The sequence below is a fragment of the Archocentrus centrarchus genome, chromosome 11 (genome assembly GCF_007364275.1).
Source record: "Archocentrus centrarchus isolate MPI-CPG fArcCen1 chromosome 11, fArcCen1, whole genome shotgun sequence".
NCBI lineage: Eukaryota > Metazoa > Chordata > Actinopteri > Cichliformes > Cichlidae > Archocentrus > Archocentrus centrarchus.
This window is the reverse complement of record NC_044356.1, coordinates 31,143,613-31,164,512: the sequence shown is the minus strand read 5'-3', so window position 1 is coordinate 31,164,512 and position 20,900 is coordinate 31,143,613. Positions and strand designations below refer to the sequence as shown.

The 20,900-nt window shown below is 44.3% G+C and overlaps 1 protein-coding gene across 1 annotated transcript in view; it reads left to right on the top strand.

Moving 5' to 3' along the window:
* The window catches only part of foxo6b (forkhead box O6 b), a 39,975-nt gene extending 20,282 nt beyond the window's left edge, over positions 1 to 19,693 (top strand). Inside the window, exon 2 of the mRNA XM_030740454.1 lies at positions 15,561 to 19,693. Coding sequence (XP_030596314.1) covers positions 15,561 to 17,267 — 1,707 coding nt within the window. The 3' untranslated portion in view covers positions 17,268 to 19,693. The remainder of the gene's footprint in view (positions 1 to 15,560) is intronic.
* The last annotated feature ends 1,207 nt before the right edge of the window (positions 19,694 to 20,900 follow it).

The window sequence follows — 20,900 nt, the reverse complement described above, 5'->3', positions numbered from 1 at the left end:
ATTGTATTAAACATATCTTTAATTGATACTGATACATGAGCACTTGGGGTGGAAGACAGCATTGAGCGAAGTACTCGTCTAAAGGAAACATTCACTTCCTGAATCTTTTTCTTTGTCCTTCAAACATACATCCGACTCTAGCCGTGACTAAAAGAATGAGCGGTTACAAAAGAAAGAAAAAGAAAAAAAAAACCCACCGAAAAACCAAAATTCATTTCCATTTTGTTTTAATTAACAGGATGGTTTCAGACTTTGTTAGCTGTGGTCGGACCATTGAGAACAGGGAAGCGAAATATCAGAGAAAACGCTTAGATGTGCAGCAGGAAGAACTTCAAGCCTCTAATGAAGTTTCTCGTCTACACTTTGAAAGACTGAAAGCTCTGCTTTACTCCACCCCTCAGTTACCAACTTGACCCCCCTCCTCCCATCACTCACACATACACACATGTGCAGATACTGAAAGACACACAAAAAACACACATTGCAGCATCCCCATTAGCAATTCATGAGCAGCGTCTCATTAGACTTTAAGTTTTACCATAGGCCTCTGAAGTATATGGCTGGAGCAGTTATTAATATTTCATAGTCTCCCATGGAGGAACTAAAAACGAAGTCGACCCGCTTCCGCTACAAAGTGACTTGTGTGCCTCTTTTCTTCTTTTCTTTCCACTTTTCTTTCACCCCCTCTTTTCCCTGTTTGTTAGACTGTCTCTCTCTTCCCCTCTCCTTGCCGTTCGCTCCTCCGCCATCACTTTCTACCTTACTCGCTTCCGATTCTTCTCTGCCACACAGACCTTAACTCAAACTGACTTAATTGGGCTGTCTTTGTTCTGGGAAATGTGGGCATACCTTCCCGTTCTCCCCAGCAGAGAGAGAGAAAAGAGAAGTAGAAAGTGAAGAGGAGGTGGGGAACGACAGACGAGGGGAGGGGAAATGATGTAGGATAAACCTGGGTTGCTCTACAAATAACCTATGTGCCTTGCTCGGGTTAGGGGGGACTCCGGGGTCGGGAGTTGGGGTGGGCAGGGGTGTGACAGAAATGCGTGTGTGTGTGTGTGTGTTTGTGCGGAGACAAAGATGGGGAGTGGAGTCTCGAGGGTTCACGGGTTGTCTGTCAGACTGGCAGACAGGAGTTCTGCCCCCGAAACTAACCCATGCATGAATAAGTCAATAAAACAGTGTGTGTGTGTGTGTGTGTGTGTGTGTGTGTGGGAGGGGGGGGTGCCGGGGCCGGGGTGGGGGGTGGTGGTGAGTAAAGGGAGGGAAGAGAAGAGAATCAGATGAGGATGAGGGTGAGGAGGCTTCTGGTTTCCTAGCGTCTGTGACAAAGAGACAGACGCCACATTTACAATGAGAAACAGACACAGAGAGAGAGAGAGAGAGAGAGGAGAGGAGAGAGAGAGAGAGAGAGAGAGAGAGAGAGAGAGGAGTGCTTTGAATTGGTTGGGACAGTTACAGCATGTTTGCTTGTTGCGTGGAATTTGTTAGAAGCAGAAGTATGTGGGACTTTATTCTGTGTAAGTGGCCTCAAACTGAGACCTGAACCCAGCTGAACCCAACCAAAAACACACTTAAGATCAACTTTTTTTTTTTTGCCCTTCTTTTTCAAAGACAAATACTCAGTTTAGTTTATAATCGAAATAGTTTAGATCAGTTTATTTTGCTCATAAACAAGTGGTCAGAAATACCTGAATTTTCAAATGTGTGATTGTTGAACAAATCATTCGCACACTGTTCCTCTCACGCGGTTGAAAACTGGCTGCTAAGATTTGCTCACAGTTAACGTTCCGTATCATCTCAAAGGTTTTGGATTAAGCCCTTATCGGTATAATTATTTATTTTGAACCTGCCCTCTGTGGCATCATCAGCAGGAAAGGATCTTCCCCACACTGTGATGGACTGGTGACCTGTCCACGGTGTCCCCTGCCTCTTGATGAAAGTCAGCTGCGATATGCTCCATTTTTCTCATTCGGGAGTTTTGCATTTCTTACCTGCCTTCTGACTGCAAAATATAGTACTGCTTCCTGATAATGTATCAGATGGTGCAGTAGCACAGATACAGCAGTGCCTTTGTTCCCATACAGTTTAAAAGTTGTCGAAACAAAGTTGTCGTTTATGGTTTAATATGTATCTATGTTGCAGTAAATCTGAAAGTTTTAAAAACTGCCTTTTTATTAATCTAAGAAATGTAAACTTCTTGTTCTTTATTTTTTTTTTTTTACATTTTGTGCAGTTTTGTTGTTGCAGGTAGTTTGATGGAGTTCAGCCAGGTAGGTTTTGTGTGATCATGCTGACGAACCATAAACCCACCCAGATTTTTAAGCTTTACACAGAAAATGAGTTCTGCTACCTGATTTAAACCAAACTGAAGTCCAGTGCTCAGGTAGCAGCACTCCAGTGTGTGGAGAGTGTTCTGAGTGGTAAGGGCTTTGGGTGTTAATATATTGTAGCTCTGCAATTATAGTTCCCCTGGCACACATGTATTCCTCAAAGTGACAAACCAGTCCTAGGCAATGAACAGAATGATTTAATAAGAGCCGGCGAAGAAAGAGAAAGAAAAAAAGAAACGGGGGAGAAAAAAAGAAAAGAGATGTGCTGGAGGGAGAGGAAGGAGGGGGGAGACTGTGACACACAGAAAGAAATGGAGGATGGAAACAATTCAGTGTCCTTGAAAACCAATAAGGCTAATTTGAATTTGAGACTGAGGACTTCTTCTCTCTTCTTTCACCTCGCGTGACCTCCTCATCGCCCTTCTCCTGCACTCCCCAATCAGTTTAATCTCTCTCTGCTCATCCGTCACAGATGCTCTCCCTCTCCCTTTCCTCTATCCCTCTCATACGTCGTTCATTACAGCTCACTCTCACCAAAGCAGATTTTTTTTTCCATGATGGATGGGCTCTGTGAACACGCGTGCAAAAGCTCTGTCAGATCTTCAGCTCATGTAGTAAAAGCTGGGAGGCGGGCGGTTCACTTGGGGACGTGTGTGACATTATGAGGGGGAAACTGAAGGAGTCAAGGAGGGGGTACAAAGCATCATTTTGTTGGCTTTCTCAGTGCCTGGATCTAGTTGCGTTTTGCCAGGCAGCGACCATGTTAGCCATGGGAACACTGCTGCATGCACATGGGTACTTTCAAAATAGAGTGGGGCAGCCCCCCCCCCCAGAGTCTCCCTCCTTCTCTTCCCATCAATTTTCCCTTTGCATTATTGCAACAGTCTCTTTGGTTCTCCAACATGCCTGCTGGCTCGCAGGCATCTTTACAAGTCCTCTTTCACATCTTCACCATAACCCCCTCCAGCCTTTCTCCTCACTCCATTCTGCCCTCACTTTTTCTTCCCCGTCTCTCTTCTCTCTCTCTGTCTACGACGGTCAAGTCTCATGGGTGGAAGACAGTTGGCAGGATGCAAGCTTGCTGCCATGGAAACAGGAACCCTCCCTCTCCCTCAGGTCTCCTTAGCAACTAGTAGCTTGGCATTGTAGTAATGAGCTGGCCCAGCATGCCATGCTTGCGAAGTGTTTGTGCGTGTGTTTGTGTGTGTGCGCGTGTTGGTGTGGCTTTGTGTTTGCAAGGGTGAGATTCACGCAGTCAGAGCGCTGTGATGTCAACTGATAAAGCAGAATGACAAGTTTTGTTAAGTCTGACAATATGTTCATCTTCTTTCCCCGTGTCCCTTCAATTTCTTGCCACTAAGCAGAAATGGATAAATTTGATCTGGTTATCAATTCAGTCAACACACGTCCCACGTACTGCAGTGTGATTTTTTTTTTTTTCTCTCCCCCCCTTTTAAAATTGGCGTACTTCAGCGGAGCACATCTGACAGGAGATGTGCTCTTTCTGAAAGAAATTTGAGTTCTAAAAAGTGTGACAGTGTGAATTGGCAAAAATTGTTATCCAGGAGATAAAATATCAATCTCAAGTCTCATCTGGTGAGTTTTTTAAGCTTTCAAATTATACTTTGGAGTATTTATCATTGCTATTCAAATCTAACATTGGTATTTGAGTGTGGGCCCCAAAGCTGAGAAACAATTAAAGATGAAACTCGTGATCCAGCATGAACGGAGACGCGCCGCCCAGGCTGCACTGAAACGTGATCCACAGAGACCCGCGTGAGCGTCTCGGTTTGATAGATCTCTCTCTCTGCTGGTCATTTCCTGAATGTTAGGGTCTCCTGTAAAGATGAGTAGTGCACTGATGTGACGCTCAGGCCTGGTTCCCGACTGAACTGCATATTTCAGAGATGCGGGATGGGAGGAATGCTATATTGATGAAAACTGTGACACAACTGCCACACGAAATGCGGAGTTACTAATCATGCAAATTGAATTGCAAAATAAGCAGCGACTAAATGAATATATTGGCTGCTTGCTACTACTAAAAAGAGAAGAAACCGAAAAACCAAAATATTATTGTTTACTCATGAAAAATGTCTCCTTTTGGGTTTTTCTTAAAAAACAAACAAACATTAAATTATGATTAAAGTATGAACCCATGTAAGCGTTCCTTAAACAAAATAAAAAACAGCTTTTCACTGAGTTTCACTGTTTGGTTAGGTTTGGGTGCAAAACAAACAAACAAACAAACAAACAAGATTCTAGAAGGACAACCCAGAAACAGCAAACACGTTTTTAAAGTGGAACTACAGGCCATAATAAACTGCTTGCATGAATTACCTTGGGGCTGGAATGGAGGGCAGTCACCACGCAGCTCTTCAAGGGTAGATTCAAGGTTCATAATTCCTTCCACTGTTGAGGTGATTGTATCAGCCTTTATCAAAATGTGACCCACCATCATTTTTTGAAGTTTGCAAAGCATGGCATGCTCACTGAAAAGGCAGCGAAGTACTGTTGGGACTACAATGAATGCACCAATTCTGGTAGCTAATTTTCGTCGTGTCAAATTTGGTAATCTAGCAGATGAAAACCTTTAGAGGAGGTTCAGTGACATCATTGTTACTCAATCATTGTTATAAGGCTTATTTACTCTCTAATTCTACTTATTATATTATTATGGCAGTTAGTTTTTTTTCACCTCATCCCAGAATAATTGTGCATATTTGTGGCGTAGAGGTTAGCACTGCTGCCTCACAGTTAGAATACCATCTGGAAGGCCTGGGTTCGATTCCACCTTGGCCCAGGCCTCTCCCTCTCTCTGTGTGGAGTTTGCATGTTCTCCCCGTGCTTGCGTGGGTTTCCTCCGGGTACTCCGGTTTCCTCCCACATTCCAAAGACATGCACTTACTGGGGTTAGGTTAATTGGCTAATCTAAATTGCCCATAGGTGTGAATGAGAGCATGAATGTGAGTGTGAAAGGTTGTCTGTCCCTCTGTGTTGGCCCTGCAACAGGCTGGCGACCTGTTCAGGGTGTACCCTGCCTCTCGCCCTATGACAGCTGGGATAGGCTCCAGCCCCCCCGCGACCCTTAACAGGATGTGCAGAAGCGAATGGATGGATGTTTATTTATTGTGTATTCTGTTAACAGGTTGTATTTCACGTGTTGACTGCCGTGACACACTTTTTGTTTATCCCAGAGGTTGGGAAGTTATTGTATCTCATTTTCTGCTCATATTTCTTTCTGTGGGTACGAGCTGTGAAATCACGTATCTGACCGAATAGAAAGAACCGCTGCAAAATGGCAATTTGCCCTTATTGTCAAGCTAGCGATGTTCCCTGTTGAAGCATTAAATGTTGAAGTAGTTCGATACTTTATTCAAGCAGCAGTTTGGGAGCAAAGGTTCTTGGGCTTTGAATATTCAACAACACCTTCATTTTTTCGAAGTAATAATGAATATTCAGCACAAAGTGTTGAATACTCACGGTCACGATTAAGTGGCTTTTCAGTAGTACTTTGGATTGAATCAAACTAACCTATAATTGAAGCATAGACGTTAAAAGCTCATCACCTCTTCTTCAGGAGTTTGTTATTCAAGGCTACAGCGTTCTGTTTGGAAACTAGTTATGGCTGAAAGGCCGAAAGGCTCTTATTCTTTTAACAAAGCGGGTGGCAGGGTCTGGTATTTGTGGCCAAGTCCCTCCATCTTCATTTCTTCAAGTAAATGTAGACTTTTTTTTTTTTAATGCGTGCCTTCCAGTGTATCAGCTTTCGACTATGGATCAGTACTTGTGCCGGAGGTGTGGTGAAACCTCCAGCGTGTGGATGAATGTGACAGCTGAGTGTTGAAATGGGTGGTGCTCTCCTGAGACCTGATGGCAGGTGTGATCAGTCCTGTTTATCAGCTTCTCCTCTGGCTTCCATAGGTGTCACGATGCTGCACCTGGTGTGTGAAAGCTCTCAGGGGAGAGGAGACGACTCCTTTTAGGAGTCAAAGGTGGAGGTGACGTACTCTTGTTCCCATAGTTGAGGGGATTTTATTTATTTATTTGCGCTGACTGCATGAAATGTGCATTATAATGTTAATATTAGCTTTAATATTTCATACTCTTTACTTAGGTAACTAAAATGATTTGCCAAAATATTAGGTTTTAATAAAGAGAGACTGAAACGCAGTGAACTTCAATAAAAAAAAAGCAAAAACAAAAGGGTTAAAGGAACGTTTCATTCATAAAACAATTCCCCCAAAACACAAAAGAGCAAAAAAGGTTCTATAAATATATATATATATATATATATATATATATATATATACTACACATTTACATCTGATAATTTCCTTTTATGATACCTGAAATATTGTTGCCTTAGTGATCAGAAAGATTGCATATACTGTGCTTTATTTAAATGCAAGTAGCATGACAGTTTGGTTTTCCTCTCCCCGCTGTTTGTGATGTAAAGAAGGCCAGCAGGAAGGAAGCATCACTCATGGCCACTGTGTGTCCATCAGTCTTTAAAAAGCTGGCTGTGACCCATGGACCGGGCATCTCTGGCACGCAGGGAGGATTTTCTGATCCCCTGCCCCGCTTTCAGATGCTCGTTAATCTGCCCGCTCTATTTTTATCTGCCCTCTCCTCCCGCCCCCGGGCTCTCCGCCTTCACTCGGCTCCTTATGTCCTTCTGCAGAGGGAGAGCCTTGGCAGGCCAGCAGCTCCAATTAGAGGGCTCTTCGCTGGGAATTGGGCTCGCTGTTCGCCCCCAGTCCCTCAGGCTCTTTTCTTGTCTACCTTTTCTCAGGTTAGTCTCTTGTCTCCATGTCTGCCTTGTTTCCCAGTCTACCCTGCCCCCTACCAGACCCCTCTAGAGCTTGTGGAGCTCCACAGGGAGTAAGGGGGAGTGAAAGGCCTTCTGTCGCCTGAGGACTGGCTCCAGTCCCTCGGCTGTACTTTGAGGAGAAGCTAACTGGTGCACCTTTCAGGAGGCAGTCTCAGCACAACTGCAGGAGACACTAACTCTGATCCAATTGTCACAGCCACAGCGAGAACACCTTAAACTGCTGCTAGTAGTATAAACACTGTTATCCGTCCTCAGCGCAGAGAGAGAAGGATTCTTGTTGTTTGATGAGCTCTGCACATCACGACCCAAAGAACACGCCAGATAAGACAGAACTGTACAAATGAAGCCATTTTCAAAGCTTGTTTTGTTTTAATCGCCTGTATTAGAACTTTACTTAATAATTGTTTACCCCAGTAATGTATGTATGAAGAAGTTCTTTATGCTACTGTTAAATAATCTGCTATATGGTACCTGTCTAAAAAGCAATTTTCTGATGCACTATTCCCCCACGTTTGAATTCTAGCTAATTGGTCTGTGCTGGTTATATACAACCATGTTATTATGTTCCAAGTTACACTGCATTCCCCTGGTTTCTCTGACCTATTATTTTCCTGCAAGCCAAAAAGAAAGAATGGCATCTCTTTTCCCTTCTTAGCTCCCACCAAAACTCCACTTGCTCACACCTTCTCCAACCCCATTAATCCCTCAGCCTCCCACTTCTTTATTTCTCTTCAAAGAGACAAGCACAGCCCGTGACATCAGTCACAGGAAGTGAATCTTTAGCGTTGACTAATTTCCATCGATTGCCTCCAGACAGGCTTAGCACACAAGACCCATTCCCACACAGAGCCTGGCTGCTCTCATTTAAGTCTCCCCGCCTGCAGAAAACGCTCCACAATGAACGCAGTCAGTGCTTTTATCTTCTCCCCCACTCCTGCTTATTATCAAATAAATGCGCAGCATAGAGAGATACCCATTGACAGGACCGTGCATAATGACTCCTGGCTGTGTGAAATGGATTAATAAATAATGGTTGAGCAAGGGGAGCAAACGGCTTTGCCTAGTCCCGCTACTTTTCAACAAGGCGCGTAGAACAATCCCCACAACACTTGGCTGAATTGTGCCGGACCACATCTAATGAGGCGCCGCGTGAAATTTAAAACGCAACAGTCCGCCTGAATGTGCTGTGGAATGCATCATAAATTAGGGGTGGGCTTCTTAAAATGTGCAGCAGAAAGCGCTACATAATCCACTACATGATGTTCTACTGAATCCTCTGAAGAATCCTCTCTCCAGGAGGCTTTCTCTCCTGTCAGGACCGAGAGGTAAAAGCATCCTATAAAAATGTCCAGAAGCAGAACTCCACTGCAACCTGTTCCCCCGTCTCGCTGCCAATAGAGCTGCAGCAGAAGGCAAATCAGTTTCCTTTTTACTTTTGCGCTCTCATGTGTATACCAGCGGTTCAGAGACGCACACATCCTGCAGTTTCTGTGTGCAAACCCAATCGAAAGGCACACAGTTGAGCCTGCAAACACCAAAGGCCACCTTGTTTTTAACAAAGCATCTCCATCCATCCCCTGTCAGTGACATATTGCTTCATTAACACTGTTGGCTTTGTGTATATTGACAGCTTTTTCAAAATGGCAGAGAGTAAAAGTGCTCGTGCTGCCTGTTCTGCACCAACAGGGCTTAAAAGAGGCTATAAACCCAAACTGAGCCTGTGATAGTGAAGTGTGCTTCCACTGTACCCGTGTGCCAAAGCAATAAGTCTGTCTGAGACATGGGGTGAAAAGGTCTCAATCTCCTTAACGCTAGATTAAGGAGCAGCTTGATCAAGGCGTCTTAAGTGCTTCATTATGGAATGAGGATCAATAGCCACTAAGAAGAATTGAGCTAGGAGCTTCGGTAGGTAGAGCTGATTGAATAGAGTCTAATGACTTCTCAGAAGCCCTTTATAGCAGAGGAATGGCTCATACTGTATATCCTGCTTGTGGTATTTATGTTTGTTTTAGGCTGTTCAAGGCCTTTAAATCACACACAAAAACTCTGTTCCTCAGCTCAGGTTTCAGTAGCAAGCAGACAAACAAACACGGGCTTTTATTAGCAGGGACATGCTAACGTGCAGGGCTCTGGAGCAAAACATGTTTTCTACCAGGAGCAGTGACAACAGCAAGGCTGGGATGTGACAAATAGCACGGGGTCAATCCGGATGTATTTTGAAGACCCGTGAAAACCTGTGCTTGTTTTTCTTGGCTCCCAATAACTGCCCAACCAATTACGTCTATCAACAGCGCGCCCACCCTCAATCACCATGATCCGACCAATCCCCACCCTGTCTCTGTGGTTTCAGGGTGAAACCCAGCTGAGGAGTGCCCAGAATTAACCAGGATTAGCCTTGGATTGTTAGGGATTACTCAGGCTGGAGAGGGATTAAGTATGATTGCCAGTTTAGTGTGGGGTAGGGGGGGGGGGGGGGGGGGGGGGGGCGCGCTGTGTGTGTGAGTCTGTGCCCATCCACGTTGAGGTGAATGAGTTGTGAAATACTGTACATATGGTGGTGTTTACATGTGCAGCATGTAATGTTGTTGTCGATTCAGCTCGGCTCAATTTATGGTGCTTTTTACAAGATGCGGCAGATCCGAAGTCTCCACAGCGCACAGGGAGGAAAAAAATGAACAAAAGGCAGGAGACGGCACAAGAGAAGAAAAAGAGAAAGTAAAGAAATTACAGTAGATTGAAGATAATAATAACAATTGCAGCCAGATAATGAAATAACGGGCCCTGGGGAGCAGACTTGTAAAAGGTTTCCCTTGCTCCAACTTAGGCGCAAGACACCCAGAGTGAGGAAAGAGACACAAAACAGCTGTATATCTTACAGATGTGTTGCATCATTTTGCATCTCTTTGTAGCCACTTTGCTTCTCATTTTGGTCGCTTCTGTTTTTGCTGGTTAAATCCCCCCCAGCCCCTGATTTAGAAAGCACTGGCAACTATTTCCCCCTGCTAAGTATGCTGTCAAACTACATTAGCACTATTTTATGTTAAGATACAACAATAAGAACGACACCACAAATATAAGAAATGACCGTGGTGTAATGCTGGATCACACTGCAATGGGAAGGTGGGGAGGTAATAGCAGTCAAAGGGTGTATAGCACTCGCTGCCTGTCTCCATCGCCACTCTAGAGTGAAACTATAAAAATGATCATTAGACTTTTTTTTTTTTTAAACTTTACAAATCAAAGCTGTAAATCTGAGCGTAAATAACAGCTTCGTAAGAAAGTGTCAGCGACACCTGTTCTGATCACTTCTGAATGCAGTTCCACCAAACTTAATGCAGCTTAATGAAGCTCAACAATTCTACATCCATTTTAATCACAGTATTGCTAAGAGGCCTCTTCACTAAATGTGGCACACTGTGCAAACTAGAAATGGCAGCGGGTTGGGTTTTAACAACAGATCTCCCGTATGAAGAGTTCAACATCTGCAGAGACGTGTTTAAACATCTGTAAATTGGTTTGTCGTCTAGGTCCTGATAAGATCCCGCGCAAAGATGCATGTGCAATTATGCGGCGCTGACACACAAGGCTTTTCTCGACGCACACACATCAAGCTTCATTGAGAGAAATATTAGTGACAGAAAGGCAGCGAGAGGGAAAAAAGGGCGGAAAGGGTTACATCATTTTCGTTGCTATGCAACACAAACTGGATAATTTGCAATACATGTAATTAGTGTTAGCTAGCTCACCCAGAATGGAAAAAGGGACAAGGGGGTTGAAAATAATAATAATCAAGAAAATTAGCCATTGCTCTGTTATTGCTTTTCTGAAAGGGAGTATGTGGGCATGCAGCATCCTGCTGAAGAGCACTCGTGGTTTCTGACCATTCAAAATGCTGGGCGCAGTCCGGAGCCCAAGAAAAATGCAGGTGGAGAGTAGACAAAATAACAAGATGACACCACCCATCAGCCTGACACAGTTTCAGCATCTGATCTACTGTCCTGGACTTAAGCAGACTGCAGGATGACCCTTTTATTTTGTTTATCGTCTGCACGCTCACTTTGCAATACTGTAGTAATTGTAGCTTGATTTATTCACTATGGGATGTACTGGTCAGCCTGTTTAAATAGTTGTACAATGTCCTCTGTACAGCTGTTTTTAGTAAATGATGCTACTGTTGCATTATGGAATAAGAATTAGGACTTTTTGTTTAAAATCTTTCATTTACAAGCCTTCCAGCTTAAAGCACAACACAACATTGCCAGAGTGCAATGAAATCCAATTAAACCACAGCAGAGACTTTTCAAAATGTTAATCAAAAACGACAAAATAACCCTGATGCAAGGTCACTTACTAACACATTTCTGTCCTTTGATCTGTATCAAAGGGTCCCCTCATGTTAATGTTTTCATTTTTGAATGTTGGGTCTCCAGACTTTGACCTAAGATTTTTTTCGTTGAGCTGCTATTTCCCATGTCTAGAAGAAGTTTTTATGCTCAATAGTAACTTGGGATTTATTCTGTAATTTAATATCATAGAGAGAAATGTGAAGTACTTGCCCTGCCAGTGTCCCTGCTGATCAGTATGCTCAAACCTTCTCTGGAATTGTAGCCTGGTGTGGCATTTTTTGAGGGGGGAAAACAATAAGAAATCTGTGTACAGACAGATTTGTGTGTCCATGGACCATTAGTTAGCAACTGGACTGACTATCCCCTGAGTCAGTGAAAAAAGGAGCGTGTCTGGGTCAAACTCAGTCACTGTTTACATATAATATACAGTGAAGTTGGCTACAGTGCAGCGGATTCCCTGTAGAGGAGCCGGGTGGATGTGAGGACATATTCAGTTATTGTTCTCTCTGCAGCACTCTGTCTCTGCCTGCATTAGCAGCAAGGCAACGACTGTGAGCAGAGGGAGCAGGGTCCCCCACTTAAGAATCAGTCTTTCTGACAAGTTAATATAGATATGCTCAAGCTGGGACGAGCACAGATGTGCCACAGAAGTCTGCGAATCTGCAGGTTTTATTCTTGCCAAAGGGTACGCTGGAGGATTCCACAGGTCACTCCTCCTCTGTGGCTGACAGTGTGCTGCTAATCATCTCTGTATACAGCTGTGATTCCCATTATAACCTGCAGACTCTCCAGCATCCCTCTACAGTGATGGCACAAGTCACAGTTCTATATTGGACACATGCTGGTCTTCAAATAATTGAAGCAATTATCAAAGGATTTCTTGCTTTTTCCTTCAGGTTTCTTTTTCTGAACTTCTCCTTGTTTCTGCTTTTTAGTCATAAAAACTGATAATGTTGTCAGCAGGACAAGAGGAGTTGTCAGTGCCTTCAAACCACTGCAAAAATAAAAGTTTTTGATCTAGTGTCTCTCTGATTTAATTATATATTGGCAGATGTACATTTAGAATCAACATATTCTCACTCCCAGCTTGTCCCATAGAGACTGATGTTTGGTCAGAAGCCCTTCATGTTGCACTTTAACTCACTAAGTATCCTTTTAATTTAAGTAAATAACAGATTACTTAGATTGCAAAAATAACATAATACAATACTCTTCATAATAAAAGTATTTTGAGTGCTCTAACAGTTCTTTTTGGTAATGCTTTACCCGCCCAACTGAGACTGAAGGACTTATATTCAAGTCTCTTGGACTACCACCTAAAAAAAAAAAAAAAACTTTGTTAAAGACTACTTTACACCCATATTTTCTCAAGTCCAATCCCGAAAGTGTAAGTGACCTGCTTCAGTGCAAGAAGCTAAAGTATATGAAGTTTAAAGAACTGCTAATTTGATGATGTGTTTGGAGACGAGGGCTGACAATCAGGAATCATCATATTTAGGCTGCCACATTAACACACACGTTATATAAGCAGGAAAAGGAACAGCAGCCTGCTGTTGTGCCATAATTGTTGCGCTTGTAGTTGTACAGAAGCCCCTCCCTTCTCTACACACTCTCTCTCTCTCTCACACACACACACACACACACACACACACACACACACACACACACACACACACACACACACACACTAATCACAGCTTGGTACAGGTAGTGAGGCGTTGGGACTACTGGTGATTGAGCCTCCCTGGTGGATTGGAGCAGGAATCTGACAGACTCAGATAAAAGGCTGTTTGGAGTTGCCTGCGGCATCAAACAGCATCAGCCTCCTCCCCCCACTTCTCCTCCTTACCATCACCTCCCCTCTCTTCACTATCCCTCTTTTGGTTTACTCTGTTGCTATGGCTACGCTCAGCCGGAGCCGTCATGTTGTGGAGGAACCTGTCAGGGTGCCGCTCTCAGATCACCTGATGCGGGTCGCCTCCACTGGTGGCCTCTTTCACACGGTGTCATCGTTCAATTTGGCTTTGATTAAGTCTGCTCTCCATAGCGCGCTGCAGCGCAGGAGTGCAGTCGGTCTATTTCGTCGACAAACGTTGAGCTTGTGCAATTTTGTTGACCTGGTGTTTTGGAGAGGACACCTCTAAGCAGCATGAAAAAACATAAATACAGCTCTCCTAACCAATTTCCACATCTGTGAAGAGAGTCTAGTCAAGGCAGTGTGATTTGAGTGGAGGATAGGACAAAATTACCCGTTAGGAGTCAGGCTGTGGGGAGGGGTGGGCTCGTCTGCATGAATGAAAATAGTAGTAGGTAGGATACAAGACTGGTTTGAAACCCACTTAAAACTGAATTCTTTCTGTAAACATTTTGTGAGAAACCCATTACCTGCCATTCTGGATGCTGTGCTTTTCATAACAAATAAAGAACTATCACCTCTTTTAGTTGACTGTCCAGTTTGCAGCTGTGCAGCTCTGTATGTTCCAGAGAATTGTGGTGCATGCGTGTGTGTGTGTGTGTGTGTGTGTGTGTGTGTGTGTAGGGTTTACATATGCTGATCCTGTAGATTGCACTGAAGAGTGAAATGTGTTTAACTCAGGTTTGCACCTTAGGCTTGTTTCTGATATTTGCTTTTACATGTGAATGAATAAATGAATGAATGAATGAATGATAGAGGAGAGAGGAGAGGAGGTGGTTGAAGTTGTGTAAGGTGATGGGAGGATGGATATGAGGAGAGAGACAGAATGAGCAATGTCGTGATCTAGAGAGGCTGGGACACAGATAGGGAGATGAATGGGGCTGAGAGCAGGAAAATTGGACAGGGGACGGGGAGTGAATGAAGATAGAGAATGGCTCGAGATATCAGGAGACAGAGATTGTGAGCTATGTGCAGGTAATAAACAAGGCAGAAATAGATAGATATCTCCAGAGAGGAAAAAGAAAAGTGTGTGATTGTGGGCATTGGGGTAGACGGTTGGAGGGATTGTTGCACTCCCAAAAGACCAGAAGAGATGCAAAAAAAAAAAAGCACAAAAGCAAAGGGAAAAAAAGAGAGGGCAGAAAGGCAAAGGGAGAAAAGCTGGAAAGAGTGTGAATAATGACACAAGCAGGAGAGATTTGGATGAACATGCTGTACTTAGACTAACTTGGCCAGCTGAGATGATGTGTATCCCTGCTAAGCTCTCCTTTAGGCAGTCTTAGATCTCATCAACTCACTCCAGGTTGGCACCAGCTTCAAATGCTGCTGCAGAGTTCTGGATTAACTATACAGCCGTCACTCAAACACTTAAACGGGGGTCTGCAGAGGCTTATCACACACCCCCCCACACCCTATCCCACAGCACTCTACACCCACCCACAGTAACCACATCCATCTCCCCTTCAAAGCTACTCGCAGGAAGACTTCATCATAATGATATCTGCTGTAGTCACCTACAGTCACGTTAATTGTGCCATGATTTTTAAAAGAGGTTAAATGAGCATGTCCCTCCCTCCCTCACTCTACCCCCCCATTTACTTCCACTGTATCTTATTCCAGACCTCTCCACGAGTGCTTCTTTTTTCATTCTGGTGCTCTTCCATAGCTTCTCATGCCAAATCACGCCTCCCCCTTCCCTCCCCTCCCTCCCTCGTCTTCTCTGGCTGGATCTTAGGCTTTCATATTTGGAGGCCCTGCAATCGATATGGGCTGTCTGGGATTGGGTTGCCTTGTGTGATTCATTTCTGTAACCTTGGTGATGGTTTGATGTAGAGGCTGCACCCATGTCCATATTATGACTCAGTGAGCGCGTGTGGAGAGGAGAGGCAGGTCAAGGGAGATATCGATTGGTCCTTCACTTTCCCTGCCCTTTTTGCTCTCCCCTCCATCTGCTTTTTCTTTATCCATCTTTTTTCTTACTTGCACTGCTGCCTTGATAGTTTAGTCATAATTTGAAATGACTTTGTTTTCTCAAGAAATGCTTATTTAACCCTAAATGTTCCCTTGAGTGTTAACATTCACCCATTTTCTTCTCTCTCTCTCTTCCTTTTTCCTGTTTTTCTTTCTTGTTGCAGAATTCTATCAGACACAATCTGTCCCTGCACAGTCGCTTCATCCGGGTGCAAAATGAAGGGACGGGGAAGAGTTCCTGGTGGATGCTCAACCCAGAAGGTGGGAAGATGGGAAAGGGCCCCAGGCGACGTGCATCTATAGACAATGGCACCCGCTATCTAAAGACCAAGGGCCGCATCAGCCGGAAGAGAACAGGGGCCATGGGACTTGGACGGGGACAAGGTCAGGGAGCTGGACCAGCAATGCAAGGCTCCCCAGAGCATGGCAGTCCAGCAGCAAAAGGAGGCGTGGGCATAGGTGGAGAGGAGTATGACTCTTGGACAGACCTCCATTCCCGCACCTCATCTTCTGGTTCCACGCTGAGTGGCTGCCTGTCCCCAATCCTAGCTGAGGCGGAGGCTGATGAACCAGAGGAGGGTGGACTTTCTAGTTCAGCTTCGCCACGAATATACCCAAGCCCCACTAGCACCCGTTCCCCAGCCTTGGGCACTGGGGGCCACTGCCCCACTGTGGAGTTGCCTCAGCTGACTGACCTTACCGGGGCTATCAGTCTAGATGAGAGTGGCTACCCCCAGCCACCACAAATTAAATGCAATGGTTATCCCTACGTGCCTGGACCCAAGGCAGAGGGCTCCTACTGTGGGCTAATGTATGGACAGCCTTCTATGGGTATGTTACGGCACCACACTCCCATGGAGACCATCCAGGAGAACAAGCCAGTCAGCTTCCAGCGCCCAGTGAGGGGATACTCAGAGAACAATGCCCTGCAGAGTCTACTTACTGGAGGTCCTTCATATTGCAACAAAGACACAGTGCTGAGCCAGGGACGGGAAACACACACATTAATGACACAAGGAACCAATGGCGTTCACAGCCAACACAGCCACAATCAGAATCGCAGCCACAATCATAACCAGAACCACAACCAAGAGCATACTCGCAATCCAAGTCTACACAATGACCATGACCAGAACACAACTCATCATCAGAACCACAATCAGGGTCACAAACACCAAGCCAGCCTTGACTACGGTCACAAGCCCCACCCGTCTCATGACTATGGTTCAAGTCATGAGCACAATCACAGTAACAAAGTAAATCCCAGCCATGATCACAATCCTCACTCCACTCAGAGTCACATGCACAACCACAACCCCCACAACTCTCATAACCCTATGCACAGCGGGCCTCACCATCAGGCTCTGTCTCCAAGAGTGAGCACTGACATCCTGCAGCCCTACAGTCTCAAGACTTCTAACCACTATGGACCCCGTCCCCATCTCCCAACATCCCCTTCTCTGCCACCTAATCCTGCCGGCATCATGGATGTTCCCCAGGACCCCTGCCGCCTGGCATCCGCACCTCACCCCCGCCACCAGCCTTACCCCGGAGCTCACCATCAGGGTATGACCGACTCCTGGCACGGGTTCTACCACAACAATCACCAGTCAGGGAATGCTGGTTACCAGGGGCAACAGCACAACTCCCAGAGTAGAATGGCTTCTGACTTGGAGATGGAGAACGTCCCTAATAGTCTGGACTGTGATGTGGACTCTATCCTGCTCAATGATTTTATGGACACAGAGAACATGGACTTCAACTTTGATGGTTCTCTGTCCCAGGGAGTTGGCATGGGGATGGGCATGAGTTTAGGGGCTTTTGCTTGCCCTGCACCTTCACACAGCAACCAGAGCTGGGTGCCAGGGTGAACTCACACCCAGGGGTATGTATAGACACATGACCAGAAAGCTCATCCACTGGGCTAGGCTGCTGTTGGGCTGTACCCTTGGACTGACTGACTGACTGTGATTCTGTTTCTCTGAGACAATATGTATTGTCATTTTGTTTTCTGGGGGCTCCCTACACTCCAATGTTGTGCTCTCTCTCTTTCTTCTGCCCTGTTTAAAAAGCCTTGTGTCTCCATATTGAACCTGCCCCCAATGAGCCCAGTGCAAAAGCAACACCCCCATGCCCTTCAGTTTTATTTTGTTGTGTTTTTATGCGCTCAATCTCATCCTGCCTGTCCCTAAGCTCTCAAGCACTTTACATCCATCTTTTCATTCAGTTGCAGTAACACAAAAACCAGGCAAAGTCACGTTGTGTGTTGGCTTAAGTTTAATGTATGCAATCCACTTTACAGTATTATCTCCTCCTACAAAGGAGGTGTTGTTCTTGACTTGAGAACATGATCAAACAGCTGCATAAATATCTTCAGTGTAGAGGTGCTCTCAAATTGGGGGTTAAAAGTCAGGGGGGATGCTTTGAAGTTTAAAGAAAAAAGGTCTTCAGAAGAAGAGGGAATTTGCAGGTAAAGAGATGGAGGTATAGGAAAGAAGGGATCTCCAGGGTCAGTGCGACTCCTCTTCTTCCTTGTGGACAGTGGTGTTTCCTTTTGGGTTCATCACAGGCATCCATTAGTCAACCCTCAGCACTGTTCCATTGAAATGCAGCGTCCCTTCTTTAATCTCCAAAGTAATGCCAGAGTGATGCATCACTATTGCAAATCTAATGCGCCATGCTGTAGTTTTTCAACCTCCCCCCTCTGTCTTCAACTCCGGACACACCGGCTTAATGTGTTTTGGTGAAAGTGATGATTAAACTCACTCTGCACTAAATGGGGGAGGGATTGAAATGGGTGATGTTTGGGAGGTGGGGGTGGGGTGGTGTTGAGGGGCGATGATAGGAGAGGAGAAATGCAAATATTCCCTCTGTGTCTCTTCCTCTCCATTTTGTGGATTTATGTAGCTTTCCGCATAATGAAATAAGCAACGATCACGGCCTGCTGTACATCCTGAGGGGCTCTCTGATTGGCCTGTGCCTCATTGCCTCAGTGTGGCACCTTCACCGCCTGACCCCAGAACAGCTTACCGAGCAACTGTGGTCAGGCCGGCATGTTGATGGAGTTGCTGTCGTCAGACCCCAGGCAACCTTGTCTAATTCACCAACACCCAGGTTCAAGCCCACTATGTGCTTTTACTCCTGTGAATTGTTCACTGATGAACACCGTCAGCAGATTACTATTTGGTGCTATCTCCTCTTTCCAGGCTCCCTCCTATCGCGCCGCCCCATCCCGAGGTTACTCGGAGGGTAAACAAGAGTAATTAACCGCCAAACAAGATGGATGATTTATGCAAGTGTGTGTATTCACTCATTGGCACAAAGTCATAATTCTCTCCACCCCCCACAAAGCACAAGCAGGGCAAATTTTGAGAGGTGGTACCCAGCAACAAGGTAAAGCGGCTGGCAAGTGCTGTGCTTACAGTGTCCTTCAAGTCCTTCAAGAATCCTCTTTACAGGCGCTCCCGCCCCATCCTGGCCAAAGCTTTACTTTGCTGTCGTCTTTTCTTGTGCTTGTTCTGTGATTGTGCAGTTGTCTGTCCTGTTTCAGTACAACGTGGATAGGAGCTTTTGTGTGCATTTTATTTTCTTCGTTCGCAGTGGGAAAACAGGCAAAGGGTTGAAATTGCTAGCCCTTGTTCCGGCACCTGTCCTCTTCAAGGTAGAGAGAATAGGGACAAGAGAGGGAAGGAAGGTAGACAGATACAGAGAGATACTGAGAGGGAGGAAAAGAGCTGAATGAGTAGGCAGGATCTGTGAGACCGTTAGAGATTTTCCAGCTCGGTAGCTTTCCCTAGAATGGGCTGTTTCAATCAGGCCAAATGTCAAGTGCTACTCAGCCAGCTCCAGTGAGCTTTGACCAGAAAGCCACTTCTCCCTCGTGATCAAGGACAATGACGGGTATTTCCATACACATTTCTTTTGATTTTTTCATTTCTTTTCATGAGTTAAGATAGCCCATTGTTTTAATTCAACTGTAATTTGTTCTCTGGCCTGTGTGCAATTGTGTCAAGCTTCTTGTGGGTGTGCGAGTGTGTATCACAGTGATGTACAAGAACTGATTAAGGGAATATTATTGAGAAATAACTTGCCCTGGTATTGTCTATGCCTGGCTGAGTGCAGCATATAATATATACAGTTTATATTTATTGGTTAGGGAGCTGGGTCTATGGAGGACCAGACCCCTCACTTCTTTGTCTTCTTGATGACAAAGAAGCAGAATGCTATTTCAGTTTGACAACATTTCATTATGTACATAATCTATATTGAGAAAATTGTATTATAATTTTTTTGCAAATATCAATTTCTTTTCTAAAATAATGTATCTGCTCTTCTGGTGACTGTAAAATAAAAAAAAAACAAAAACAAATACAAACCTTGGTGTTGTTTGTGTCTTGTGTGATTTGATTAAACCTGCAGTTTTACACCTTTAGTTCCAGTATGTTTTCACACTTTTGTAAGTTAATATCGGTTAAGTATGAAGTCATATAGGCTGAAGGGTAACTCACCGACTGGAGGTTTTTGGTGATGGCAGGAGTACTCAAAGGGAAATCAAATTCCAATAATTAACAGCATTCTGTGAATACTAATAATGGTCATGTCAATAATAACAGTGTTTGGATTATCAAGCTGGGAATCAATGAATAATTATGGAAAGATGAGGGACAGAAATAAGTAATGCTCTAAGTAATGCAGAGTTTTGGGGTATTACTGAAATATTTTTAATGAAATGAATGACCTGAAAAAGTAAGCAGTTGAAACAAACAACAGATCACACTTTAAACTTGTTTTGACTCTGACTGATCAGCAGTGACCATAGATGGTGTCAAATCTTGCTGTAGCCACAGCCCATTGGTTTTGGACTCCTCATTTTAAAGTTACAGCTTTAGCATCTTGGTGTGGAAGGGAGTTTGAATTTATCAGCTAACGCTAGCTTAGCTTAACTTGGTTAGCAAGCTCCCTTCAAAAACTGTGCAGACACAGATGTCTGCTAATGATTAGTGCTAAGTAACCGACTAATAAATCATTCACCTGAATGCCTGGAAGCTGATTGACAACCTAGTTATAAACACTCTTTGTCCAGGTGTCAGGTATCTGGTGTAACTAAGCTAGCAGACCAGAGTTTGTTTAACCCTTACATACTGTTCGGGTCAAATTTGAGCTGTTTTGACATTTGACAGCAGTAAAGAATACCATAAATGTCATTCATTTAGTCTGAAATTTGATGACTTTTCCAAAAGTGACCCATAATACACATATATGAGAATATTCAAAAATTTTATACTGTTGTACAGGTGCTGAAATTTTTGTGCATTGATGCTGTTCCAAGTCAAATTTGATCTCTAGTTACTGAGAACCATGGTCGTTTGTCACAAATCACTTCCAGTGATGTGTATACATATATATATATATATATATATATATATATATATATATATATATATATATATATATATATATATATATATATATATATATATATTAGGGGTGGGACTCGATTAAAA